Genomic DNA, 27,406 nt, shown 5'->3' with positions numbered 1-27,406 from the left:
CTGGTGGGTTTGTAAAATGGGACAGGTGCTTTGGAAAATAGTTTGGTAGTTCCTCAAAAGGTTAAATATAGTTACCGTATGAAGGTAAAAGCTCATAGGCATATACCCAAGAGAACTGAAGACATACATATATGCAAAAATTTGTACATGAGTGTTCATAGCAGCATTTTTCACAATAGCCAAAAAGCAGAAACAACCTACTGATACATATGACACTATTAATGCATACACCAACATGAATGAATCTCAGAATAATTCTGCCAAGTGAAGGAAACCAGCAAAAAAAAAAATGCATACTGTGTTATTCCATTTATATAAAATTCTAGAAAATCCAAACTATACAGTAACAGAAAGCAGATCAGTGGTTGCCTGGGGACGGGGGACTGGGGAGGGGATGGAGTGAGCAATTACAGTGGGGCAGAATGAAATTTTAGGGAGTGATGGAAACGTGACAGTGGTGATGGTTTCATGGAGGTACATGTATGTCAAAACAGCAAATTGCACACTTTTTGTATGGCATGCAAATGTGCAGGTTACTGTATGTCGATTATATCTCAAAAAAGCTATAAACAAAAAAAGGAGCAGGTTTTTGAACAGATGAACTGCAAGGTCCTTTCCAGCTCTGGTTCTGTGACACCTATTAGAGGGATTTATCCTAAAGCCTTGTACCAAAATGGTGCTTTGTAATAGGATACCCAAATCTTTGAGATAAAACAGGATTTTGCTTGAATTACTGAGAGACAGGTCTTGTTCTTTACCTTTCTGGGACTGTGTAGACAGAGCCTCAAAGCCCAGTGGAACGACGGGGCAGGGAAGTGCACCATCCAACCAGTGGGAAGACGTCCAGGTCAGAGGAGGAAACTGGGGAAACGACAGCCTAATGAGCTCTGCTCTTTCCAATTTCTTTAAGTCTATGATTCAGAGGATCGGCTCGCCATGGACATTCCAGACCAGTGAGGCATCTCAGGGCCATGAATGCATAGACATCCCAGGGGAAAAAACAATGGAAGACAAGATGGAAATGAGAAATGGCCTTTTTAGGTCTCTTGACCCAAATGCAAAGACCTGAGAGGATATGGAGGAAGAGGTGGAAGTGTCCCTTCCCTGCAGGAAAGGAGATTATGACTTGACGGGGTCTGGGGAAATCAAATGCAAGACACCGAAGAGCAGGAATGTTAGGCCTCCAGGGATGCCTCCTAGATGGACGTGCCAGAGGAGCAGGAGGAAGGAGGTGATCCCCTCCCCGCCCGTTGGCAGTGAAAGCCAAGAAGGCAAGGAAGGGAAAGAATGAAAAGCTAAGAGGCACGCTTCAAAGTCATTTGTCAGCTGGGCAGCGCCTTAAGCCAGTGCCATGGCTGATGGATCACCTCGTGGAAAGCACCTGCGGAGATAGACCCAGCCCAGAAGGCTGTCACCTTCTCCTCAGCCTGCACCTGGAGCAGATGCTTTAAAAGAAGACAAACAAAACCCTAAGTGCCCTGGGTGACTTGGGGCAATATTTATACTTGAGGAGAGTGGCATTTTCTTTTGATCCAGAGGGTGATAAGTTAGGAGCTTCAAGTCTGAAGCAGAGGAATTGAGTGTGCTTGTAATCTTATCCTACACAGCAGAGTTCCTACAGGAGTTTCTTATCCGGAGGAATGTTGACCTCAAGGATCCTTTCTCACCTCCACCCTTGCTTCTCCTGCTGCCCCAGGCCCTCGGCAGTGTACTTCCCTGGCTCCCAAAAGGCTGATGACATCGGTCAGTATCATCATGATTCCTTAAATTAGTAAGCCATCTCATGGTTTATAAAGCTCCTTACCCCTCCATGATCTCATTTTGATTATTATTCAACCCTGTGAGATAGGCATTGCTTCTCTTATTTTTAGGAGAGGAACATGAGTGATCAGAACACAGATGTTTGGGTTAATTAACTAATTCATTCATTCATGTAGTCATTCAAATAATGATTGAACACCTACTATGTGTCAGACACTGCTTAGGTGCTGAGGACACAGTGATGAAACCAGACAGCCACAGGCCTTGCCCTTCTGGAGCTTAGTCTAATGGGATTGGGGGACAGGTAGGTGGGGAGAGGCATTAATACAACGCAAATCTAACCGCGAACTATGAGGGATGCTATTACTGGGGAATCTCAGCTGGCCTGGGGGCGAGGGAAAGCATCCCTTGAGGAAGTGTTATTTGACCTTAGAGCTGAGCTGGTGCATGATGGATGTTAGCTGAGAAGATGGGGCGGGGTAGAGAGTTCTCCAAGAGGAGGGAAGAGTATTGAGAAGGCATTGTGGCAGGAAGGGACTTGGCCTTGCAGAGAGAAAGAGGGAGAGAGGCAAGAGAGGAGACTGGCGAGGTGGGTGGGGCCTTGCAGGCCACGGCCAAGAGTTGGGTCTTGACCCTCAGAGCCACAGAAGGCTTGCAAGCAGAGCGGGGCCGGCCTGACCATTCTGGTTGCTTTGGAGAATGATGTGTGAGGAATGACGGGTCTTGAATGAGGGTGGGGCAGCAGAAACATAGAGAAGTGTACATATTTGAGAGATATTTGGAGGCAAAATGGGCAGAAAGTTCAGGCTCTTACGATTCCAGCGTGCTAGGGATGCGAACGGAGGTAGTGCGGTGCAGTGGGTCGAATGGGAGTGCCCAAAAGATGTGTCTGTGTCTTAACCCCCTAGAACCAGTGAATGTAACCTTACTTGGAAAAAGGTCTTTGCGGATGTAATGAAGTTACGGATCCCAAGATGAGATCATCCTGGATTATTCAGGTGAGCCCTAAATCCAATGACAATTGTCCTTACAAGAGAGAGAGAGGCAGAGGGAGGTCACACAGACAGAAGGGAAGGCCATGTGAAAACGATGCAGCCCCAAGCCAAGGGATGCCTGGAGCCATCAGAAGCTGAAAGAGGCAAGGAAGGATTCCCCCCTAGAGCCTTCTTGATTTCGGACTTCTAGCCTCCAGAGCTGTAAGAGAATAAGTTTCTGTTGTTTTAAGCCAGCCAGTTTGTGGTAGTTTGTTACAGAGGCCTTGGGAAACTAATATGTGGGATTTTGCTGTGAAGTGGCTACTTTTCTTTTACTTCTTTTTTTCTTTTTTCAAAAGTGTTACCTTTTTAAGGTTAGTACATTACTGGGCTCTCTCTTTATGTGTTCAGGAAATGTATGAAAGATGAAGGAGTGAGAAGCCAAGAAGATCTCAGTCTGTGGTCGGGGTTAAGACCCATGTGGTGATGGTGCCAATCTCTGATCAACGTAGGGGTACAAACTTGGATCTGGGATGGAGCAAAGCTGACCGAGGTGATCTCTCTGACTCATTATCTCAGAGCTCTAAGCTCGCAGCCAGACTGGCAATAGACTCAACACCTGGTCCCCACCAGTCTTTGCTCTGTCTCAGCACACAAAGGAACCAGATTTGAGATCATATAATACCCCACCTGATGTAAGTCCAGATTAGATTAGCCGGCAAAGCAAGAAGAAAAAAGGTTCAATGGTCCACTGGACCTTGGAGATAAACCTGCTCATTAGGGAGTGGCCATCCTAGTTCACAGGGCTTTGCTGCCTGAGGAAGGAATTCACAGGCCTCTCCTGGGGGACCAGTGTATTTATAGACCCTAGAGGAGAGGAAGGATGGAGGCTCCTGGGAGACGTCATAGAGGATGTTCAGAGGAAATGAAACTGCTCTGAAAGACCAACGGGAGGAACGGGGACCTGCGTGGCTCTGGGCGAGGCCAAAGGATCAGAAAGAAATGGGCAGGATGCAGGGAAAAGGGGGCAACTCTGTGGGGCTGGGGTGGCGGCGGGGGCGGAAGAGCAGTTCTTTACCTTCTTGGAGGAGCCCTCTTAGGACCGATCCCTCTAGTAAACAGTCAACCCGTCAAAAACATTTGAAATGTGGCTGGTTATCTGAATTCCATTGCCATAATACCTTTCAGGGACGTAGTTATGTGTCAAGTGAGGTGTATCTGTGAGGGAACCCCGGATCTCTTAAATATATAAGAGGAGCTGAGAACGTATGTAGTTTGCAAAGAAGTTGGAAGAAATGTATAAGTAGAATAAACATTTCCGGGACATTTGGAACCCATTTGGGAATGGCCGAAATATGCCCTGTGGAAGGATTTAGCACACTGGGGTCTGAGGTATGGTATTAAATGCCAGGGATGTGAATAGAAGTAGTGTGGTTATGCTGCAAAATGGCTACTTCTCTAATTTTTGCAAAAGTGATACCTTATAATGGTTAGTATTTGACTTTGCATGCTTGGGGAAAGGGCAGGTGTGAGAGGCAAGATCTTAGTATGTGGCCAGGGTTAGGATCCAGTTGGTGATAAGGATTGGGAGGCAATGGACACCAAAGCGAGGGGAGAATCATACAGCTAGCTGAAGAAGAAACCCCAACAATGTCCCCAAATCCCGACGACCAGGTTTCTTCCTCCAAATGGTCATTAGCGTCTTTTGATTTATAGAGCAAGTTTCAGGCTAGTTTCCATGTAATTAACATGATGGTCTCACACTCAAAGTGGGAAAGTTAATCCCTGAGGATGTCTTAAGCATCTACTCTATGGCAAACATTGTGCTGGCTGCTCTGGGGCATATAGATGAGTTAGAAAGCTCAATTCTAGCCAATGGAATTAGAAAGACAAATACTTAGTAATGAGACAGTGAAAATTCATGTCCTCTGCTGGTGCTTAGCCAAGCAAAGATCATTTGTCAAGGAGCTAGTTAGTGAGGCATCAACCAGCAGCTGGCCTTTTCTGCTGTTTTTCAAGTTCCTGTTAAGTAGCTCCAGAGACAGGGGAAGCTTTGAGGCTCTTCTTAAAGACTTTTCACCAAGGTTGCTGCTACTGAACTTCTTTGATCATTAATTTAGCTTATGTCTTAGAGAACAAATTGGATGACTGATACTGGGAAGGTTCATTATTATGATGTGATCCAGCAGGCCTGATCGTGGAGAGAGTCCATGCCTAACCACAGCCATTTTGAGTGCCTTCACAGTCAGCTGGGGCACTGCTCAGCAGTGACACCTGTATGCCGGGAAGGCACTGAGGGAAACACAGGAGACAGGAGTTAATGAAACCTAGCTCTCTGTCCTGACTTTGCCACTCGCTTTCTGTGTAACCTTGGGCAAGTCACTATTCCTTTCTGGGCCTCAGTTTCTCCATCTGCATAATGAGGCATTTGGGACTCTTTCTGTTATGAGATTTCTGAGATTACCGACCAGGCTCATCATTCTCCTGATGTCCACTCCCCATTCAACTTTTTATATTACTCCAGTCAAAACAGCCACTACCAATTGGGAGCAGGGGGAGTTCCCATCTTTGTGTTATTTCTGCTAACTCTTGGTGTTGACCCATCTGAGCACCTGTTGGACAAGCTGTGATGATTTTACCCAAATAAGGATACTTGATATGTATCATAAACCCAGATTGATTATTAACATGACTATACAATTCCTTTCTGCATTCAATGAATATTTATTGAGTATTTGCTTTGGGCATTAGCACTGCTGGTGAGAACACAAAAATGAGCAAGACATAGCTTTACTATCTCATAGTATTGGTAAGACATACACAAGTACCTATGAGAATATATAACACTTATACAATGCTTGCCTTACTAGGAGAGCCAAGCACTGTACCAAGTACTTCCTAGGTATTGATTGGTTTAATCCTTCCAATAACCCAGTGAGCTAAGCCCCCCCCTTTTATTTCAGATGAGGAATCTAAGGCTCAGAAATCTTAAATAATTTGCCCATTTATCTGTTTAGTAAGTGAGAGAGCGGCCTTATTCCAGAACCCATGTGCTTAATCATTGTGCTTCACTGCCTCCTAATTTGATTCAAGACAGTTTGAGTTCAGTATTAGAAGTGCAAATAAAGTGGTATATGGGCTCAAACAAGTGAGAATTTGCTTCTCAAGGTTCAGTGAGGGAAGTGTGTGGGCTTTCAGGTTAGGCAGACCTGGGAAAATTACTTAACTTCTGTTAGCCTCAGTTGCCTCATCTGTAAAATGGGGATGATGAGGAGTAGGACTACTTCATAGGTGTGAGGATTAAATGAGTTAATGCATGTGAAGCATTTAGAACAGTGCTTGACACGCAGCACATGCTCGATAAATTTTAATGACATCCTCCTCCTCCTCCTCCTCCTCCTCCTCCTCTATGGGGACAGAAAGAGAGGAATGGGCTGCAACAGGATTGCACTTTGAGTCTTCGGTGGCTGAACCTGCAGGCTGAAGGTTGGGTTTTAATGAAAACACTAATTCTAAGAGTTATGTGCACCCCACTGTTCATAGCAGCACTATTTACAAATGCCAAGATATGGAAGCAAGCTAAGTGTCCATCAACAGATGAACAGACAAAGAAGCTGTGATATATATAGACAATGGAATATTATTTAGCCATAAAAAGGAATGAAATCTTGCCATTTGCAACAACAGGGATGGTCCTGGAGGGTGTTACACTTAGTGAAATAAGTCAGACAGGGAAAGACAAATACTGTATGATATCACTTATGTGTGAAATCTAAAAAATAAATGAATATATGTAGCAAAACAGAAACAGACTCACAGATATAAAGAACAAACTAGCGGTTACCAGTGGGGGGTGGAGGGGCAAGATAGGGGTAGGGAATTAAGAGGCACCAACTACTGGGTATAAAATAAATAAACTACAAGGATATATTGTACAGCACAGGGAATATAGCCAATATTTTATAAGTTTAAATGGAGTATAACCTATAAAAATGTTGAATCACTATGTTGTACACCTGAAACTAATATAATACTGTAAATTAACTATACCTCAACAAAAAATTTTAAAAAAAAGAAGGTTCGGTTGTAAATTGCCAGAGGGGATCCCTTTTTGAGTTGACTTTGAAGCAAGGTGAGCTCTATGTAGAGCAGCCAAATGAAAGTCACTAAAATATCTCCTTGCTTGAAAGGGTGGCGCTTGATATTACTTTGGGGAATAGGACATACCTCATAGGACTACTATCATAATACCATAACTGGAAGGCAAAACCTCAAAGTACTATCATGCATTAACTCCCTGGATCAAGTGCATTCATCAGATTAGCCCCAGCAGAGATTGGTGCTTTGGGGGAATAAGATAGTGAACAGTTCTGATGGCTACTGAGAAGACAGGTGTAGATGGAACAGGGCAAAGACAGAGCCGTTCCTTCCTGATCAGTTCCAAGAGGTCAGAGGCCAGAGCCCAAAGGTGGGTGGGTGGGGGAACATATCAGGAAGAGGAGAAAACTAACCCTGAATGAGCAACTACCGTGGGCTGGGACCTGTGCTAAGTACTTTACGTGCATTATTTTGTTTACTCTCCCAACATAATAAGGTAGGTACTATTATTACCCTCACTTAGTAACTGAAGAAACTTAGGCTCAGAGAGGTTAGATAACTTGCCCAAAGTCACACAGCTGAGGACTGAGATTGAGGGGCAGGATTTGAATTCAGTTATTTGAAATTCCAAAAGTTGAGTTCTTTCTAATACACCACACTGCTCATTCAAACCCAGAGGACAGGGAGCCAGACGAGTCAACCAAGCAGCAGTGGCTGGTGGTGATGACATACATAGGACACGAAGCAGAACTGAATAGCTTGTGCACAGCGCCAATGAGGGCAACAAGTCACAGGCTGGCTTCACATAGGTCAGCTATCTCACCTCTGTCCCCAGCAGTACACTGAATTCTACCCCTTGTCCCCAGAATTGCCCCTGAACTTGACTGGAAACTGAGTCTTGCCCCTCACCACAGGCCTGAGCCCCAAGTGCAGCAAGGCACTTTACAGCCACTGCTGCCTCAGGGCAGGAAGGTGCGGATGGCTTCCTGCGCCTCCTCCCCACTGTGGAGACACACCTTTAAACGTTGATTCTGCTAATATTAACTCAACAGTGTCATCTTCCTGAACAAAAGACAGCACACAGTTCTACCAACAGTTACTTATCTCTTCAACAGGCAGTCTCCAAGTGCCAACTTTGTGCCAGGCACTGTGCGAGTTGCTATCATTCCTGTGACCTTCAAGTCTAGCGGGTGGAGACAAGTATAAAAACCGGTCATTTGAATATGCTATTGAGATATACGGGAGCCCACAGGGATTTCAGAGTGACCAATCAGAGTTGCATCCCTTGCCTCACAGGCCTTGGTTCCGGAATGGGTACCCCTGGTGGTGGACCCTCTCTACGGGGCCCACAGAACATGGCGTGCAGATACAAAAGTGCAGGCCAGAATCACTGCCAATGAAAGTTACAGCCATAGCTGTTATGAGGAAGACAAAGTCACCATGGGCAAGAGCAGCCTGAGAAAGGAGAAAGATGAGATCTTGGATCTAGGACTGGAAAAATGGATGCAGTTTGGTTAAATGGAGAGAAGGATTAGATTAAAACATAATTCTCCCACGTGGTCAGCTCTTTAAATCTTGTTTTAAATACATGCCTTCTGTTTACTAAGAGTTGCTTGCCTTAAATTTGTATTGGGTTTGCCTTTGTATGTTGTTCCCTTGCACATTTTGAAAACTAAGTAAGGTGGGAAAAAGAATTACAGAAAAAAGAATGACCAGGGTGCTCTCCCCCAGCACTGTCCAATAGAACTTCGTGCAATAATCGAAAGGTTCTATTCTGTGCTGTCCAATTCAGTGGCCCCTAGCTGCAGGTGGCTACTGAGCAATTGAAACGTGGCCAGTGCAGCGGAGGAAATGAAGTTTTCATTTTATTTTAAATGTTGTTAGTATCAGTCGTATTGGAAAGGGCAGCCCTTAAACCACTTAGCAAATAGCCCATGCACACCCTGGTAAAGGAGCGATTAAATATGAACGCTTCTAGGAACCTACTTATGGGGGCACTCATTTGCAAATGTATGGGCTTGTTCAGTCAGGGGGTGGAGGATCATGGTTCCTAAAAACCATCCCGCAAGGGTTGACACCTTATTTACACAGTGCCTTCAGATACATTATCCCATTCAATCCCATAACAACCCTGAAGGGGGTAGCTCAGAGATCATCATCCCCAGGAGATACAGCAAATTTAGGTGACAACAGCAAGGCCCTGAGGCAGGTGAGGGTGGAGACTAGAGGTCCGGTGTTTCTCCTCCTGGGTGGAAGACTCTTTCCAGGGGGCAGCAGAGGGGGAATGACCTCACGCTACTAATGCCCACTGCTCACCGCCTGGGCCTCACGGATGAAGGGAGGTGCTCTGCCTTCCATGTCGCTGCCTTTTTCCTACTGGACTGGGGCTAATGCGGACATAGGCTATGAACAAGAACCCTATTTATCCCCTTCCCACTACCTTGATTTAGGCAATAGGAATGGTTTTGAAAAGTTCATTTATATATTCACAACTATGTCGGGAGCGCCAACCATGCCCCAGACATTGGTCTAGTTGTGGGGATACAGCTGTGAACAAAGCAGAGACCCCTGCTATGGAGACTGATAAAAAATTGTGCATATGCTGGATTGTTGTAACATTTCAAAAACATGTTAAGTCTACTGTGGTCTCTCACATCTTTAATGGTACACACACACCGTCCAATGTATTTTTTGTGTAAATCTGGACTCGCACTTCAAGCAAACTGCCTGGCTGGCTGCAGTGTGGAAACACCTTTCGATTCGGTCTTTTAACATGTGTTGAGTGCCACCTATGTGCAGAGCCCGATATTGGGGACTTTGGAGAGAGGCAGAAGAATGAGAAGACACGGTCCTATCTCAGGGGGTTCCCCGTGCGGTGAAAGCGGCAGCTCCTTCTCTTGGGAGCTCCCAGGCTGTAGGAGCTGACAGCCTAGTCTGGGGAGGCAAACAACTTCAGGACCCACTTTCAGAGGGGAATCCCAAGTACATGCAAAATGAATCCAGCCTAGACTGTTTGGAGTTGGGTAAATGGTCCCTTGTCGTGATGATGGGGAACAAGAGAGGGGATGCCGTAGGAGCTGTTGCATGTCCCGACAGCAAGGAGGAACCCAGGAGAGGCCTCTCCTGGATCACTGTTATCCTGGCAAGTCTTCTGGATGAGATGGGGTTGGAGGTGCTGCTGTAAGAATGAAGAACTCTGTGGAAGGATGGGGTGGGGTGGGGGCATTCCAGGTAGAGGGTGCCTCCTGGGGGATGGTAGGAGAAATGGGGGCGCTGGGCACAGTTCAAACCCAGCTGAAGATGCAGAGGAGAGAGGAGGGCCAGTGTGTGAGGGTCTCGGCCAAGTCCCTGCGGCTGCGGAGTGGCGGTGGGGAAGGACCGGGTCAGAGGTAGCGGGGGTGAGTGGGGGCAGCGCCCAGGTTTCTTGACAGCTGTTAAGGAAGCGTGGCGACAAAGGGTTAAGTGTGCCCCTCCACCGCCCCAAATGTTTCCTGTGTTTGAAATCCTTCAGGTATCCGAAACCCTCTGGCCCCCGGCCAGGCCGGCATTGTCCGGGGAGCGCTTGTGGGCTGTCAGAGTGGCCTCGCAGCCTTTGTTGTGGGACCACCTCGAGGTTCCCTCTCGCGCCCTGGCTGCGGCTGCCCAGTGCGCGCCGGGAGGGGGGCGGTGCGGGAGGCTTGCTCCCTCTCCCTCTTCCCGGCCCCCCCTCCAGCCCTCCCGATGACCACATGACCAAGTGGGCTCGCGGCCAAGCCACAGGCTACAAAATGCAGCCCCTGGAGTGAGCGGGGCGCATTCCCGCTGGCAGCCTGAGCCACGGGCCGTTGGAGCCGCAGCCGAGCCGCCAGCCACTTGGAACGAGCTCGCCGCCGCCCCCGGAGCCGCCGAGGCCAGCTGGGCGGCGCTGCCCCGCGGCGGGAGAGAGGAGGCTGCGGGAGAGAGGAGGCGGCGGCCGGCCAGCCCGCGGCGCGGCTCGGGGCGTACCGTCTCGCGGCCCGGGAGCCACGCGAGCTCCGCGCCCGCACGCACGAGCCGCGACTCGCGCCTCCCTCGGCCTCCGGCCTCTCCGCCCCCACCCCCGCCCCCTGGCCAGGGCCGCGCGGCGGTGGCGGCGGCCAGAGGAGCAGCATGAATCTGCGGCTCTGCGTGCAGGCGCTCCTGCTGCTCTGGCTCTCCCTGAGCGCGGTGTGTGGAGGTGAGTGCGCGCCCTCCCGCTCGCCCGCGGCCCCCTCGCCGCTCTCCAGGGCTGCAGCCCGCGCGCTCCCCGCCCTCCGCCCCGAAGATCGCGCTCTCTCCGCCTCCCGGGAGCCGGGCGCGAGCCGTGCAGGAGCCGCCACGCGCCGGGCCGCCGACGGACAGGGCGCCCGGGGCCAGGGACCCGCCGGCCGCGGGCACCGCTCCCTCCGGGGGGCTCGGCTCGGCTCGGCCTGGGGCATCACCCTCCGGCGCCTGGCCCCTCCCGGCCGCCCCTCGCAGTCCGAGGAGCTCAGGGCCGCAGGCGTGCGCCCCGTGTCCCGCGCCCCGCTCCCCACGTGGTGGAGGGTACGGGGGGGGGACGTCCTGCTCCCCTCGTGGATCCTTGGAGGGAACTGACCTGAGGCCGGTGGGTTGGGCTCCTGCGTGGAAAGTTAGGGGCCGCCGCCGGCCGGTCCGGGGGCGCGGGCCACTGGGGGACGATGATGTGCCAAGATGCAGACGTGACACTTGTTGCATAGGCAGGAGCGCGCGGCAGGGGAGGCGGCGTGGAGCCCAGCTGTGGTTCCTTTCAGCCTGCAAGTGAGCAGAGGCAGCCCCCCCCGGGCCGGGCCGGGTCACGCTGGCCTCCTCCCTCGCCCCCAAGTCCTGTCTGGTCTGCTCTCCTCCCACGCAGAAGGCTCGGCCTGCGTCCCACCCCAGGGACTTGGTTCCTCGAGATCCTGGCTCCGGTCCCCCCTCTGCCCCAGGCATGCTCATGCTTCACCTCAGTCCCCCTGTCTCCAGGCACCAAACCAGGAAACAGCGCCTGACCCGATACCTCCATGCAGCTGGCTCCCACCTGCACCACACCCCCACCTGGCATACTTGGCACTGACTGGTGCTCCCTTGCCCTCCCCAAACCTGGTCCCCACCCACATCCCAGCAGTCCCAGTCCGGGCTGCCTGTCTTCTGTGCGTCAGTGTCTCCTGGGGCTGCCAGCTCCCACCTCCAGCTGCCGCAGTCCTGTGATCTGGCTGTCACTGCTGCCTGCCAGGCAACACAGAATAGGAAGGCCAAGACCAGGTGGACTAATGCCAGTGCCAGGCTTGGAGTTTCGGGGAGGTGGGGGCAGGGGGAAGGAGAGAGCAGGGCGGCAAGTTTCCTAGAGGAAGGGCCCAAGGCCCTACTTTGTTCCAGACCCTCCAGAACAGGATGCAGCCCGGGAGCCTCTGAGGGGCCTGGCAGGGCTTCCACCTCTCCCTTTGTAGGTCACCTCCTTTCTCTGCTCTTGCCTTTGGCACTGCCCTGGCCCGGGGAGCCCTGCCCGGCTTCTCGGGAGGGCGCATTGGCTGGATCTGGCACTACCTGCCTTTGGCTAGCTGTCCAGTGACCTCTCTCTTCAGGGCCCGAGCCCTGGCTGAGCCACCTCACTGGTAAGAAGGGAGCAGGCTTTTTCCTCAGGAACTCCTGTCAGGCAGGCAATGGCAGAAAGAGAGCAAAAGATGGGAATGAAGGACACCGCACAGGGCTGCCCTCCTGGAGCCTGCCGCCCAGGGCAGCTGGCGAGATCAGACACCCACGGGACACCACCACTGGCAAACAGTGGTGCAGAGAGGGCATCCCAGAGGAAGCTGGGCCTACCCGATCTGTACACTTGGGGCTCCCCCAGAGCCTACGGGGAGACCCTTGGCTAACTGACCAGCACTCAGACCCTTTCAGGGTCCAGCTGTTGGGGCATTACCGGTAAAGGGAGAGCCGGTTTCAAGGGGAGGGAACGCTGCATCTGGCTCAGACCCTACCACGTCCTGCTTCAATTAATCCTTTTGCATTAGATCACCTATCTCCACAGCCTGATTTGGGTAAACTCCTTGCCCTCACATTTTGCTTAAGCCTAGCACTGGAAACTTCCAAAGCTCCCCCTGCCTCTCCACCTCCCCCTGCCACGTCCCCCCACCCCACCCCCGTCCTCTCCTGGGGCCAAGGGGGCCACCTCTGTGCAGGCGGCCACCAGCCCAGGGTCTGGGGACACATGTCCTGCTCCTCCTGCCTCCTGTCCTGGGTCAGAAAAAGGGGCCTTTTCTGAACCACCTTGCCCTTGGCCCAGACTTGCATGCTCTCCCCAGCCAGAGTCCCCAGTCAGCTCCAGGCCTGGAATCCATGCTTCCTTCACGACACACCGCGTCCTGACTCGGAATGCACTCCCGCCACCGCACACAGACTCTTCCACTGCCTCCTGACCTGGGATACACTTTGCTCTTCTGAGTCTGAGGGCTGCTGGGCCAGAGCCAAGTAGCCCTTGGTCTTTGTCTGAGCACCTCTCTGTCTTTCCTTGTCCCCCTCCTGCCCTTCCCCGGCCCCAGCTGAGGCCTGCAGCCACAGTGACAGCGTGAGGACAGCCTCCTGGACCCCTCCCACTCAGGGAGGGGGCATCTCCACTCCATCCCCAATGCCTCAGAGCTAAGCACCCAGGTAACCTGAGTCAGGCCTCTCAGCGGCAAAGGACTGATGCAGGTGAAGCGGACGACCAGGCTGCCAGGGCGTGACGTGTCCACGGCAGCACAGCTGGCGTGCACTGGGCTGGGCAGACAAAGGAGGGGCGCTTCATCCTGGAGACACATGCAGGACCCCAGAGCAGTGGAGGGGACACAGCCAGTGCCACCAGGGCACTTGTGTGGGCTTTTAAAGCAATCACAAGACAGGCTGGACGGCGAGAGGAAAAAAAAAAAAAAGATGTTTCATTCCGAGTGAGGATGGCGTGTTCCTGAGAGGCGGCACACGCCTCTTTGTGAACTGGCAGGGCTGCAGTTCAGATTGTGTGAAAAGCAAGCCCTGTTCACCCCCGACTGCACTTCACGGTGAGAATGCTGTAGCTTCACTGCTGATGGCGCTTCGGTCCCTCTAGGCTCGCGACTCTTTGTGGGATTGCCCCCGCCTTCCTGTAAGTAGCAGATGCGTTAGAGGAAGATATTGAAGTACACTGGGGATGGCCCGTTTCTACAGGGGAATTCTTTTGTATAGCCGGGACCTCTGCAGTGATGAGAATCAAAAGCCTCTGATTTGTCCCTTTGGACAGGACAAAGCCAGGGTTTCAGGTGTCAGCTTATCTTAGGGTGAACCAGACTCAGAATCAAAAGTAGGAAACAGGTGGATGATGGAATCAGGGTGGGGGAGGAACTGCAGACTTCCGGCTACAAGGAGGACAGGGAGCCCCCCATCCAGTGGGATGCCAGGTGCCAGGGGCTTCTGGGTGACCGCTCTCCAGGGCCTGGCTGAGAGCTCGGTCAGCTTAGGTAGCTCTTCTCTGCAGCCCTAGAGTCTAGACGTCTCGCTGGCCAGAGTCTGAGCCCACCAGCCGTGTTCCTCATCCTGGCTCTGGGCCTCCCCTGTCTCTTAGGGACCCCTCCCCGCAACAGCCCTCCCTCCCTGACTGCCACCACCACTCACAGGCCTGGGTCTCAGCATTTGGAGATGATACCCTCCCCATCTGGGCACCGTGCCTCTCTTCTCATGCCTGCTGTACCCCTAGGGCCATAGCCTGTGCCATTGGCCATCCCTGCAACACAAGAACCAAGACCTCACTGACACCTTCAAGGCCCTTAGGGTCCTTCCTGTTGCCTGGCCACACCCTCAGCACAGTCCTTTTCGCACTGAGAGTTTCTCTGGTACCAGCTTCTCATCAGTATCATTCCTGTCCTCTTGCAGAGGGCAGAACAGCCTTGAGGGGACTCCAAAACACAAGGCAGAAGCTGAAGCAGCTGGAGTGGGGAGCTTAGTGAAGGGGCTTCCCTCCTCTCCCTCCCCGGCCCAGCCCCTTTGCAGATGGCACTCAGAGGGTAGCCCTATGACAGGCGAAAGCAGCCTCCTTGCCCCTGTCCATACCCACTGCCCCAAAGTGCAAACACAACTTGTGTTTTAATTTACATTAGGTGATGGGTTTAGGGGAGGAGCTGACACAGTAACCCACCCCCGACCAGAAGCATGAAGGGTCGCTGGTAAACGGACAGGTCCTAATGGGCTTGTGATGTTCTCTCTGGGAGGGAGGGTGGAGGGCTAGAGAGTGTGTGCGTGCGTGTCTGGGCGAGAGAGTGTGGAGAGCAGCAGGCGCCAGGGGCCTGGGCAGGGAGGGCCCTAAGGACAGTCCTTGCCTGCGTTTGGCCCAAGAGGAGCATAAATGCCTGGAAATTGTGTGCAAGTGGAGGAGGAATCACAAGAGCCGAACAGCCAAGGAAGGAACCGGAGCGTGGGGATGCTGGAGGCAGGGGGGAAGGAAAGGAAGAGCCGCCAGGGGTATGGCTGGGGGGCGAGCGGCCAATGGGTGGTTATATGGAAACTGTGAGCTAGTGGTGGAGACTCCTGGATGGATGGAAACAGGTTTCGAGAGACAGGGATATAGCTGGAGGCAAACCCGATGGTGTGGGGAGAGGGAGACTGGGATTCATGATCACTGGCCTCAGAAGCTGTACTTCTGCAGACCAGCCCCATCCTGGGCATTGCACAAGCACTCTGCCGGTCTGTCTCTTGCCCAGCACCATCTCATCTCCCTGCTCTGCTTGCCTCTGGCGGCTGGCTTGTCTGTGGAGTGCCAGCTCGCCTGCCCTGGCTGGACTGCAGCCTCCATGAGAGGTGGCTGAGAGCTTGGTCAGCTTAGGTAGCTCTTCTCTGCAGCCCTAGAGTCTAGACGTCTCGCTGGCCAGAGTCTGAGCCCACCAGCCGTGTTCCTCATCCTGGCTCTGGGCCTCCCCTGTCTCTTAGGGACCCCTCCCCCCAACAGCCCTCCCTCCCTGACTGCCACCACCACTCACAGGCCTGGGTCTCAGCATTTGGAGGTGATACCCTCCCCATCTGGGCACCGTGCCTCTCTTCTCATGCCTGCTGTACCCCTGGGGCCTCATCGTGTGTCTTTCCCTCATCGCACCCAGGAACACCCAGCACCGCTTGGATTCTATTGGCCTGGTCTGGCACCAGGAGCCTTCTACTCTAAGCCAGATGTGGACAGATGTAGAGAAGAGCCCCCCAGAGCAGAAAAGGAGCCAGCTGGGATTGGAATGGAAGGAATTTGCATCAGGCACAGGATGGGGGTATGATCTAGGGATGAAAGGAGGTAGGGCAATGAGGGGGCAATACTAGCAGCCCACCCCCCTCCCGATGCACTTGCTGCTTCAGGTGACGTTCACTCATTTGTTTACTCATTCATTTGTACAATATTTATTGGCCTCTGAATCTGGTCACAGGCTGACTAGAACCCAGCATAAGGCACACAGAGTCAGAGATTCCCCCCCACCCCCTGCAAACAATCCCCCAGCCACACCCACAGGGAGGCCACAGGAGCAAGTGAGCCCCAAGATGGCCAAACACTGATGAGATGCCCAGGGGTGAGGTATGAGAGCTCTAGTGCTCAAAAGTGGGTCACCTGCGTTTCAAAGGATGTACAATGACATCATGTTCCAGATTTGCTTTAAAATATCTCTGCAAAGAAAGAAACAGGAGAAGCAAAGCATATGTAACTCCATCTGGATAACTGTTGAATCTGGGTGATAGGCACGTGATGGGGGGAGTTGGTTTCACTGAAATATTGTGTGTTTGAAATGTTTTAAGTGTATCATTCACAAGGGTGCAGTGGGAAGTTATTGTCTGCTGTGCCCCAGCCTGAGTACAGGCATGATACCCCAAGCTGCAACCCCCGCCCCGATGGTGTTCTGAGCACAGAACATGTTTGTGCCCATCAGAAACATGATAGGACTGTCAAAAGGACATCAAGTCAGGGGTATAATTTGCAAATGTGAGTAGTGGGCTCTGTTTGCCCCAGGACAGTGTAAACATTGCAAATGGTTCATCGGTTCACTGATTGGAAGAGGAAAAACAAAAGCTCTGAGAGCGCCACCTCATGGAGAGACTGCCGCTCCTCTGGGGCCCTGGCCCATCTGCATCAGCCTTTGGGATGACAGGCTTTCTCCTTCCTGCAGGGCCCCTGCTGCAGACTTCTGGCGGGAAGGGGATGGAGGAAGGCACCGCCCGCCACCTGGTGCAGCCCAGAGGGCCGAGGAGCGGCGCAGGGCCCTGGCAGGGCGGTCGGAGGAAGTTCCGCCGCCAGCGGCCGCGCCTCTCCCATAAGGGCCCCATGCCTTTCTGAAGCAGGTACTTGAGCCTCTGGTCAGTGGGCGGCACAGAAAGGGCAGGGGAGGAACAGCCTGGAAGCTGGGTGGCCCTGCTGCTTACCGCTGGCCAGACACCTGCACCAGGCAGGTGCCGGCCCCACGCATAACACCGGGGCTTGCAGAGCACCTTCAGTTTAGACGGGAGACCAAGGCCGGAGAGGGGCTTGACACTCCGCAGGAGCTAGGTGCTGGCTCCCCTCCACTCTGCTGCCTGGGGTTGGGCTGGCTGGCCCAGCTGGAGTGTTCTGGAAGTCCTGGGGGGCCTTGATGAGCTGGGGAGAGGTGCCCCAGGGTATATGTGCAGGTGTGTGGTGTGGATCCTCACCGGGGGCGGGGAGGAAGGCAGGGAGGCTTGGGGGTAGCCGCTAGCAGAGCACAGGAAGAGAGCCGCCCGGAGATGTGGGAAGGAGAGAGCAGGGCCTGAGCCTGCCGCTGAGGCCTGGGGCTTTAGGTTCAGGCTTGTGGGCAGGGCGGGTGAAGGCCGTCTCCTCTCCTGTCCCAGGCGGTTCCTTTGACCTAGGACACGTCAATGACCCCTCTCTGGTCATTTTTCCTCTTTAGGACTGAAGGGGCCACCACGTGTCCGCCCCCTGCGATTCTCTCTACTCCTCCGTAGATCGGCCTGCTTCTCTGGAGCCCTCACATCCGTTCGCCTCATCCGGCCCCTGTTCTCGCTGCTGACGGTCCGGCTCTTCTCCCCCACCAGCCTCCCCGAATGGACTGGCGTGCTCCTGCCCCTAGCAAGGATCCGTTCAGTCCCCCTTCCTGACTGGGGCGACCCTGCACTGGAAGGCCGTCCTTCCTCTCCCCAGCCCTCCCCCTGCTCTAGTCTCTACCTCTTCTGTCTAATACCCTAACATCTAACCCTTCTCTGGCCCTTCCTGCCTCAGGTATGCCCTGGGGGCTGGGTGGAACCCGCCCTTCTTTAATGGGCTCCAGCAGATTCCACGTTTTCGCATCAGCACTCCACCACCACCCCCCCCCCCCCCCCCGCCACCCCGGCCTCCAGAGGGGCGTAGAGAGCGGAGCCATGAGAGACTCTAGGGAGAGGGACCAGGTCGTTGGGATGCAGACAGGGTGCCTTGGGGGCATGGGAACGGGGGCTTGGCGATCTGGCGAAGGGGGAGTGAAGCATTGGAGAAGAGGAGGAATAGCTACTGTGGCCTCTTCCTCATCCCCATGTTTGGCCCGGTTAAGGAAGAGGTGAAGGAGAGGGGCCATGAAGTACTTTGTCACTTCTCTCGCCTCACTGTGCCGCCTAAATTCCCTCCCACTCACTCCCGCCCCCCGCCCCCCCTCCAGCTAGTTCAAGCTCCAGCTCAGGAGGGGAGGGTACGCGCCTCAGGTGGCTCTGTACCCTCCCAGGAGCAAAAGCCAAGCAGGATGGTTGGTTTTGCCAAGAATCACAGACGATCAGAGCCAAAAGGAACCTTGGAGTTCACTTAGCTCCACCTCCTTATGCAAACTCCTGCAAAAACAGAGGCTCGGAGAGGGATGGTGACCTGCTCAGTGTCACTGCAGAGCCAGAATGAGGGCCCAGGTCTCCAAACTCCCACGTGGTGATGCCCTCTTCCTTCTTGATGATGTCTTCCAAACCCATTAAGTGCCTTTTCCCGGGGTTGGGGCTGGGGGTGGCCAGGAAGGGAGAGGGGGCCGGCTGTGAACTGCCCCACGGTGGGACGGAGCTGTTCCCTCCTCCCCGGCCTGCCCCTTCTGGTCCATTCCCCAGCCCGGCCTGGAAAGTTCCCTGACTGGCCAGCTGCCCCCATTCCTTGCAGCACTCCCAGACCCTGGGTATTTTTCACAGGGGCAGCTCAGGCACCGAGACTACCAGGAATCAGGAGGTGGCCTTAACCAATTGGACTCAATGGCTTTCCCTTCACGTTGACTGGACCTTCTTCTCCCAGTGGCCTTTCCCTGAGGAGGCAGGGAGTGGGGAGAAGAAGAAGGAAACAAAGAAGGAAGGAAGGGAGCGGGGAAGGAAGGAAGGAAAGATGGGAGGAAGTGTAGATCTCAGCAGGCTTTCTTCTCAAAGGCCTCGTGGGAGGGAGAAAAGGGAAGACAGGAGCCTGATGGCCACCTGTGTACGTGTGGGGCAGGGGGAGTCAGGGCCCCCGGAGTCCCAGAACAACCCCGACGTTTGCCTACCCGCCCCTCCCCCTCCCCTCCTCTGCTGCTGCTGCTGCTGCTGCTTTAAGGCCACCCTGGGGAGCCAGGCTGGGCACCGGCCGCCCCCCAAACGCCCCTCAGCCCAGAGTGGGGGCTGGCCAGTGTCCAGAAAGCCTCTTCTGCCACGGATGTCCCCACTGGGGCTGGGCCTTCTTCCGCCTCTTCCTTTCTGCATCTCCTGTCGCATCAGTTGCCCAGCCCAGGGGGAAGGGCGGGGATGGGCTGTGGGGAGCGGGAGAGGGACGGCTGGGAAAGTCTGGAGACACAGGGCAGTGGAGGTGCTGAGGGGCTGTCTTATTTAAAGTGGTTGTGTATGATTCTTATACTAATTTATACAAAGTTATTAAGGCGCTTTTCATTAAGAAATCGTCCCCTTCCCCTAATTGTGTCCACTGTGTTTGTAAAGATTGTTCAGTGTAAATATGTCTTTATAATAAAGAGTTAAAAGCTGACAATTCGCCCTTACTCTTGGAGGTCACGTTCAGGAGGGGCACACCTCTCCGCTGAGATCCATGGTCCTCCCCATGCCCATGAACTTCATGTGCAGGGAGGGAAGTGCCTGCCTCCTAAATCGGTTCCAGGTCCAATGGCTTCAAACTAATTTGCCACAAACTCACAAAAGGAATCTCTATGCTTAATGACCAGTTCACATAAAATGCAGTCCACTTTTAAGTGTTTTGGCATCTGAGTGTCCTAATTTTGTTTTTTTTTGCAGTGTCCTTTGAAGGATCTTTAAAAATTTTTATTTAAGAACATTCTGATTAAAGGTGGGATTTCTACTAAAAATTGTTTTATATCCTTGGTGTGTGTCTTCTTCTATTTTTATCTACTTTTGAACACTCTCGGGACTTTTTAGCCAGTTGCCTTTCTTGAGAAATGTTCTGTTTCCTGCAATAAATATATTTCGTAATGACTTTGTATGTATCATTTTATGTTTCACAAAGTAGAGTCGCTTGATGCACGAGATAGCCTGAGAAATAAAATGCAGGGAGTTCGATGCAGTTCTGCCCCATCTGTCTCACTTCTTCACGCTTGTTGTCAAAATGCCAACATCTTGGAGAACAGGAAGGAACATTGGGTACATGCTAATTTGGTTAATCAACTCATTAGGTGCACACAGGTATACACGATCCAGAGTAAAACCCAGCAAAAAGGAGACAGGAGTGATCCAGAAGGTGCATTCGATAAATCTTGTGGGAAATTCTACAGATTTGACAAGTATTCAGTTCTAGAAATACACAATTTGAAGAAAGGGTCTTCAGACACTTGCTAAAAAGTCATGAAACTGCTCAATGAAAGATAAAATAGAAAATGTCACCCACAAGCGTACACAACAATCTTACCATTGACAAAATGTTGCAGATTGTGACATAGTGATTTAAAAATATGACATTGTGTTGGAAGTGCCTCTTAGGAAAATTGGTACAAAAATGCCTTCTTTCAAAATTACTACTTTGACTTTTAGGCAAACTGGTTGTCAGAGGAACTGGTTTTAGGCAAGGAGGTTTTGGGTGGGCTGGCTTTATGCTGATTGGTCTGTTACCGCCCTAATCACCCCCAAAGCTCTAATTTCACAAGAAACCAAGGAGAAGGGGGCGGGGGCAGGGCAGGACAACTTAATACTGATCCGTAAGTGTGTAGCCCTTTAACAGTTTACAGAGCTCTTTTTTAAAAATACCAACTCATTTTATTATCCTAACAACTGGGCGACACAGATCCCCGTTTTACAAATGAGAAAACAGGCTAAGAGAGTTGAAGCAAATTGCCCAAAGGCTCACTGCCAGTAAGTGAATCTAAAATCTGGACTTTGAATTCTAGAATGTAAACTCTTTCTATGGTACTATGGAAGGTCCTCTAATTAGAGAGAAGACTTAAGTACAAAATGTACTTAAATCCCAGTAAGTGCACTGGAAATAGATGGCGTGGTGTGGACCGGTGGGATCCGAGAAAGCCTCACGGAGACACCAGCTTACACCGGCCCCAGAAGACCCAGTTGCCTTTGGTTAAGTTGGCAGGAGGATGGTGCACAGTGGACGTGGGGACAAGGAAGGGGAGTTGCCACCAGGGTCCTCCAGGCATATGTAGTCACTGTATGCAAGTGGGTGGAGGCAAGTCTGACCTCCTTGGGGCAGAGGATGAGGGGAAGGAAAGCTGGTGGCTTTCTGTAAAGATAATTAGACATCGAACCAAAAGAAGGCAGGACATATGGGTTGCCACCATTTGGAGATATCTTGACCAAATGAATACAGTAGAATCAGAGTAGGGGGTTGTTTTTGAAAATACAGAGGGAAAAAAGAAAAAGGAGTTCACTTTTTGTTCACTGATTACTTCTGGACCAAGACCTGGAAGGGTTGGGGGGTGGGGTGGGCAGATGAACCTGAAAAACAACAGCGCTTCAAATCCACCTAGAAATTAGGCAGCCCCTGAAATGAAAGAGATAAGGGAGGCAGACAGACTCAGGCCACACACAAGGCTTTTCAGGACCCCAGGCGTGGTATAAAATGAGCCATAGCTACTTAGATGCCTAACGTTTCAGATTCTCCCACAAGTCCTGGCTGACTCAGTACCCTCAACTGGGGCTGGGCTCCTCTGTCGCCTGACCCAAGCAGCCATTCTGAGGTGCTTATAGAATTCTATTTTTCAGGCCTGAAGGTTATTCAGCTGAAATTTCTCAACCCCAGATTTCTGACCAGAGTGGGCCTGTACCAGCTGACTGCCAAAGGGAATGGCAGAGAAGACTTACCATCTTCTTTTCTGGTCCTAGAAGGGGCTACTGACTCAGCCAGCGTTTCTCTGGAACCCCCCAAATGGAAGATGTCTCCAGGGTTCCTTTGAAAAACCAGTTTTCCTACATACTGACCAGCGCTCAGAGAGGGACGCCCCCGGCTTGCGGCCTTGGACTTCAGTCAAAGGCTGGAGCTGCATCTAGGACATTTCCTTGGATGTTTCAAATCAGGGATCAGCAAGCTTTTTCTGTAAGTCGACTTTGCAGGCTGTGAGGTCTCTGTCCTAAGTACTCAAGTCAGCCATTGTCTTGCAAAAGTGGCCCTAGACAAAATGTAAATGCACCACTGTGGCTGTGTTTATAAAAACAGATGGCGGGCCACAGAACCCTGTCTCATGTGAAGCATCGGCAAGCCCTTCAGCTGAGCCCTTGAACCCTTGCCTGGGGCCCGAGGAGAAGACTTCCCTTCTGCAGCAAGGTCTAGAATTAAGAGAATTTAATAAACTGCTTATGAGCTGCCTCCTGTGCCATGCTATCTGACAATAATTATACTAACAGAGGGCTTTCCGTGGAAGGGGAAGTCTGGAGTCAGATCAGGGTTCAACTCCCAGCACCACCGTTTACTTCTCTGTGAGCCCTGAAAGCCAGCGTCTCCATGAGCCCCATTTCCGCAGCGGGCAGGACACTCTGGCTGCTTCTGAGCGCTGCGGTCAGGACCAAATGCGATGATGCAGGTCAAGTGTTGGGCACGGTGCCTGGCCCACGGTGTGCGCTCCCTAGTGGGAGGTAATATTATCCCCACTAAGCCACACTCTAACCCTGAAAGGTGGGCAGGGCAGTCATCATTGTCCCCAGTTTATAGATGGAACAACCGGCTCAGGGAGGTCAAGTCACTTGTTCAGATTCACAGAGCCGCTAACTGGCTAGCGAAGCCTCAAAGCCGGCTCCATCCTCAGCTCGGGTCAGCTACCCCGCTCCCGCTAGGAGTCTGCTTCCCCAGTCCGAGGGTGCCTGGGGCACTGGAAATTTCCAGTCTCCCAGACAACCCACAGGGCCTCCCCAGGGACACATGGCCCTCAGCACTCTCCCCCGTTGCAGCGTTAACTTGGGCAGCACCTGATCCTGGATTTTGGGGCCAGGCACTTGTCCAGGAGACCCGCCTGGCCCTCAGGTTCCTTTCCACCCGAGGCCAGGTGCCCAGAAAGCTGAGTTCAGTCCTGACTCTGCTTCTGCCCAGGGCTGGCCGTGGAAGGGCCCCTTGGCCCCTTCTGGGTCTCAGCCTCCTCACCTGCCTGGCCGCCTGGAAGGTGTGGGTGGGAAGCAGCTGCTTGTGCACAGGGCTTTGCTGGGGTTCCAGCAAACAGTGAGGCTGCTTCAGGCCACTCTCCAGAGGGAACCAGTGCTCTGGGAGAAGAAACAGAAGAAACGGTGGGAAACGGGACCCTTGGCCAGTGAGGAAGGCCACCACTGGGTTACGTGGGTCTGCCCAAGCTTCTCCTGGCCCCAGAGGCTGCTGGGACCTCCATTTCATACTTCCCCCATCTTGCAAACCAAATGCTTTCTGACCTTCCCTGGGTGTGAAAGAATTGGCAGGCTGCACAGCCCAGTGGCCTGAAGCTAGTGGCTCAGCACTCGGGATCCCAAACCCAGCTTGGCCTGTAACTGGCTGTGTGACCCAAGGCAGGTCAGTTCATCTTTTGGGGGTTCCAGTCCCCCCTCATCTATTTTCATAGGACAACAATCTCTGCTTTCCCTACCTCGGACTTACAGGATCCTAGAAGGGCAGAGCTGGCAGGCTCCTGGGAGGCCATTCAGTCTCCTGAGCCTCTTCATTTTTACAGACCTTTTACAGAAGAAAGTCGGGCTCAGAAAGGGAAAGTGACCCACTTAAAGGGACATAGCTAGACGATACTGACAGACACGACACGACAGGGAGGGGGCAAGTGCTTCCTGTGTGCCAAGCACTGTTCCGAGCACATCGCCTGTCCTGGCTGAATTAGTCCCCATCGCAACCCCATTTTATAGCTGAGGAAACTGAGGCACAGAGAGGCTAAGTTCGCCTGAGGATCTTCTATGGAATGTAATGGAATGAGGGGACCGAGGGGACCAAGTTGACATTGCTTTAAAGCAAGGTGAAGGCAGTACTGAAGTGCCAAGCTGCCGTCCCCTCCCGGCTATGGCAAGGGCTTCACTCTGGCGCCCTCAGTCTCAGGGCAGCAAAAATGCTTGTGTCTGTGGGACCTGGGAGGCCGGTGTGGCCGGAAAGAAGCCCTGTTTCCATCTAGGCAGGGGTGTCTCTGGCTCCCTCCCCAGCAAGTGTGGGGATAGGAGCCGGTGACCCTGGCATAGTTTCATCCCCCTGTCTCTAGACCCCCAAACTTCCTCACAGCCTAGAGTCCTCTCACCTCCTTGGGAACTCCTAAGCCCTCAGGTGTGAGGGATGTGAAAAGATAAAGGAAGATAAACAAAGTGGGAGGGGAGAGAGCACACAGGGATGAGGAGGGGGGAGGAGGTGTCTCAGGAGGGAGGGCTCACCTCTTGGTCCCTTCCACCTCCATCACCTCAGAGATCTCGGACGCTGCTTTTCCCAGGAGTTTCAATCTCAGTTTCCTCCTACCCCACCCCAAGGCGACTCTGGGCTAGCCCCCAGCCCAGCTCCGTAGCCCTCTCCACCCCCATCCCTGCTCCCAAATTGCCTGTCAAGTTTCAGATCCCATGCCTTAATGCAAGTTTCAGAAGTAGCTCCACATCCCCTCAACCTAGGCTAACATTTTCAGAACCCAAGCACAAAAAAAGGGTGTTCTGCCTGCACAAAGACCAATTCAAAAGAATCACTCTCCTGGACAATGAGTTTAAAAAAAAGCACCTACTCTGTGTAGGACAGTATGTGAGAGACAGCAGAGAAGACTCGCTCCTCACCTTGCCTCTGGGAGGCTCAAGGGACGGGTGCGTGGCGAGGGTATGACAGCCCTTGCTGCCTGGTGCCCTCTATACTGGTCCTGGCTGCTGCCCTGGCCCCAGCAGGAGTGTGAGGGAGTGAGTATCATATGTATCTTTCAGGAAGCAGAGGCTGGGAAAGCCTCAGCCCAAGCCACCCAAACCCCATTTCCCAGTGCACCTCTAGTCTCCCCAGCCTTCCCTTCCCTGGTTCTCTGCCTCCCCTAATTCCCCCAGTCTTTCAAGTGCCAGCTAAGGCCGCCTCTGCCATGAAGCCTTACCGGATGCTCCTCCAGCTCTGAAGGTCACAGGCAGGTGATGCCCAGATGGGAACCCAGGCTTGTTCCCCCACCAAAGCCCACGTCCTTGCCAAGCATACACCTTCTTGCCAGACTGAGCATGGCCTTCACCACAATGGGAGTGACGATGCTCAAAGTGATGACTGACAGGGGAATCTAATGATCGCACCTTCGGGCCAGGGATCTGGAGGCTTAAAAATCCTGGCTCCTCCAAGTACTAAGCCTGGGTCACACTTCACCTTTCTGGGCTTCAGTTTTATTGTTTGTAAAATGGAAATAATAATCCTTAGCTTCCTCACAGGCTGGTTGTGAGGCTGAAGTGAAGTTTCTGAAGTGAAAAGGTTTGGTACAGTAAAGAAGTGATGCAGGTGTGAACAATGTCGACCTCAGAGGGTGCCCGGTTTGCATGTGAAAGTGCTTTGTCACCTGCAAAGGGCCATAGAAATTCATTTCTCAACATTCAACAAATGCCTTTGAGCGCCCACTCTGTGCCACATTGCTTACAACCTGGTGAGGGAGATCCGATGTTATTCAAAAGCCACAAAGGCTGGTCTGACCAGGACCGTGGTCAAGGCTCTGGGGACAAGCACAGGACTCTAGGCAGTTTATCACGGGGAGAGTGCAGGATCCAGATGGGGAGGAGAATCAGAGAAGCTTCCCTGAGGAGAAGTGTGTGGCGGGAGATGTCAGGGTGAATAGAGGTAAAGCAGGAGAAGGGAAGTCTTAGGAGACGGAGCACATAGCTTGGGTCCAAAGGCCAAGGAGGGAGTAGTGAGCATGTGTGATTTCTTCTTCTTCTTTTTTTTTTTAATGGAGATATACATATCTCCTTTTTTTTTTTTTTTTGGCCAAATCTCAGTTCCCCTACCAGGGATTGAACCCAGGCCATGGCGGTGAAAGCACCGAGTTCTAACCACTGGACCACCAGGGAACTGCCCATGTCCTTTTTTTAAAAAATATATAAATTTATTTATTTTTGGTTGCGTTGGGTCTTCGTTGCTGTGCGTGGGCTTCTCACTGTGGTGTCTTCTCTTGTTGCAGAGCACGGGCTCTAGGCGCGTGGGCTTCAGTAGTTGTGGCTCGCGGGCTTCAGTAAGTTGTGGATTGCGGTCTCTAGAGCGCAGGCTCAGTAGTTGTGATGCGCGGGCTTAGTTGCTCCGCAGCATGTGGGATCTTCCCAGCCCAGGGCTCAAACCCGTGTCCCCTGCATTGGCAGGCGGATTCTTAACCACTGCGCCACCAGGGAAGCCCTCCATGATTTATTCTTAAACCCAGTCCACAGACAAGAAGTGGGGCCTGAGAGTGGCTATGACTCGCAAAATGAGAGATTCCATTCAACTCCTGTGTGCTGGCTGATTCCCTTCCGAGCTCTCGGCTGGGCAGAGAGACAGCCCAGCCCTGCTATGGTAACTAAAACATCCTCTCCTGGTAACTTGCCCAAAGCTCTATCGATTTCATCAGCTGGGCAGGAGGGGCTGAGGCCCCACACCCACGGGACCGGGTGGCTGGGTGCGCCTGGGCCAGCTCACAGGCTGGCTGGACACTTTACAACTTCTTAGATGTTCCACTTTCCTTGGGCTCCGCCTCCCTTTCTCCTCCAGGCCCCTTAGTCTTCCGGTGAAATTCAGTGTGGCGTGAGAGGCTTCCCCCTGCTGGCTGAGCCTGGGAATGGCAGGGACTTCTCACGGGCCGCCTCTGCTGTCCTGTTCCCCACGAGGTGTGAGGAAGGGCAAAGACCAAGGTGTGTGTGGAGGGGCAACCGATTGGAGTTAGTCAAAGCTGACTCTTTTAGTTGCTTGTGCTGCAGGACTCTGAGTCTGTGAATGATGTTGTGGGTGTGAGTGTGGATGCCCCACGACTTGAGAGGGTGTCTGTAGGTCATGGGCACATGTGGGCTCTGTGTGTGAACACCGACTGGGCAGGTATGTGCATTTGCTCCACGGCGTGCACTGTGTTTACAGCCTGTGTGCATGCTACCTGCTGTGCGTGGCAAGTGGCTGGGGGAGGAAGAGAGATTGCCACCCAGTGTGCCGGGGTGAACTTCTCCAGCTTGTGGCTGCCAAGGGCAGCAGCCAGCTCTCTGAGTCCAGGCCAGGCCTTGTTTGCATCCTT

At 52.7% G+C, this 27,406-nt stretch overlaps 1 protein-coding gene across 1 annotated transcript; it reads left to right on the top strand.

The window, feature by feature from the left end:
* The first annotated feature begins 10,644 nt into the window (after positions 1-10,644).
* On the top strand, positions 10,645-20,217 carry APLN (apelin). Its single transcript, XM_036839053.1, has 3 exons — positions 10,645-11,028; positions 16,973-17,144; positions 17,726-20,217. The coding sequence occupies exons 1-2, from the start codon at positions 10,962-10,964 to the stop codon at positions 17,137-17,139; spliced, it is 234 nt and encodes a 77-aa protein (XP_036694948.1). The 5' UTR covers positions 10,645-10,961; the 3' UTR covers positions 17,140-17,144; positions 17,726-20,217.
* The last annotated feature ends 7,189 nt before the right edge of the window (positions 20,218-27,406 follow it).

This window comes from Balaenoptera musculus, chromosome X, assembly GCF_009873245.2.
Source record: "Balaenoptera musculus isolate JJ_BM4_2016_0621 chromosome X, mBalMus1.pri.v3, whole genome shotgun sequence".
Lineage (NCBI taxonomy): Eukaryota > Metazoa > Chordata > Mammalia > Artiodactyla > Balaenopteridae > Balaenoptera > Balaenoptera musculus.
Note: the sequence above shows the minus strand (reverse complement) of the source record. Positions and strands in the feature narration are given on the sequence as shown.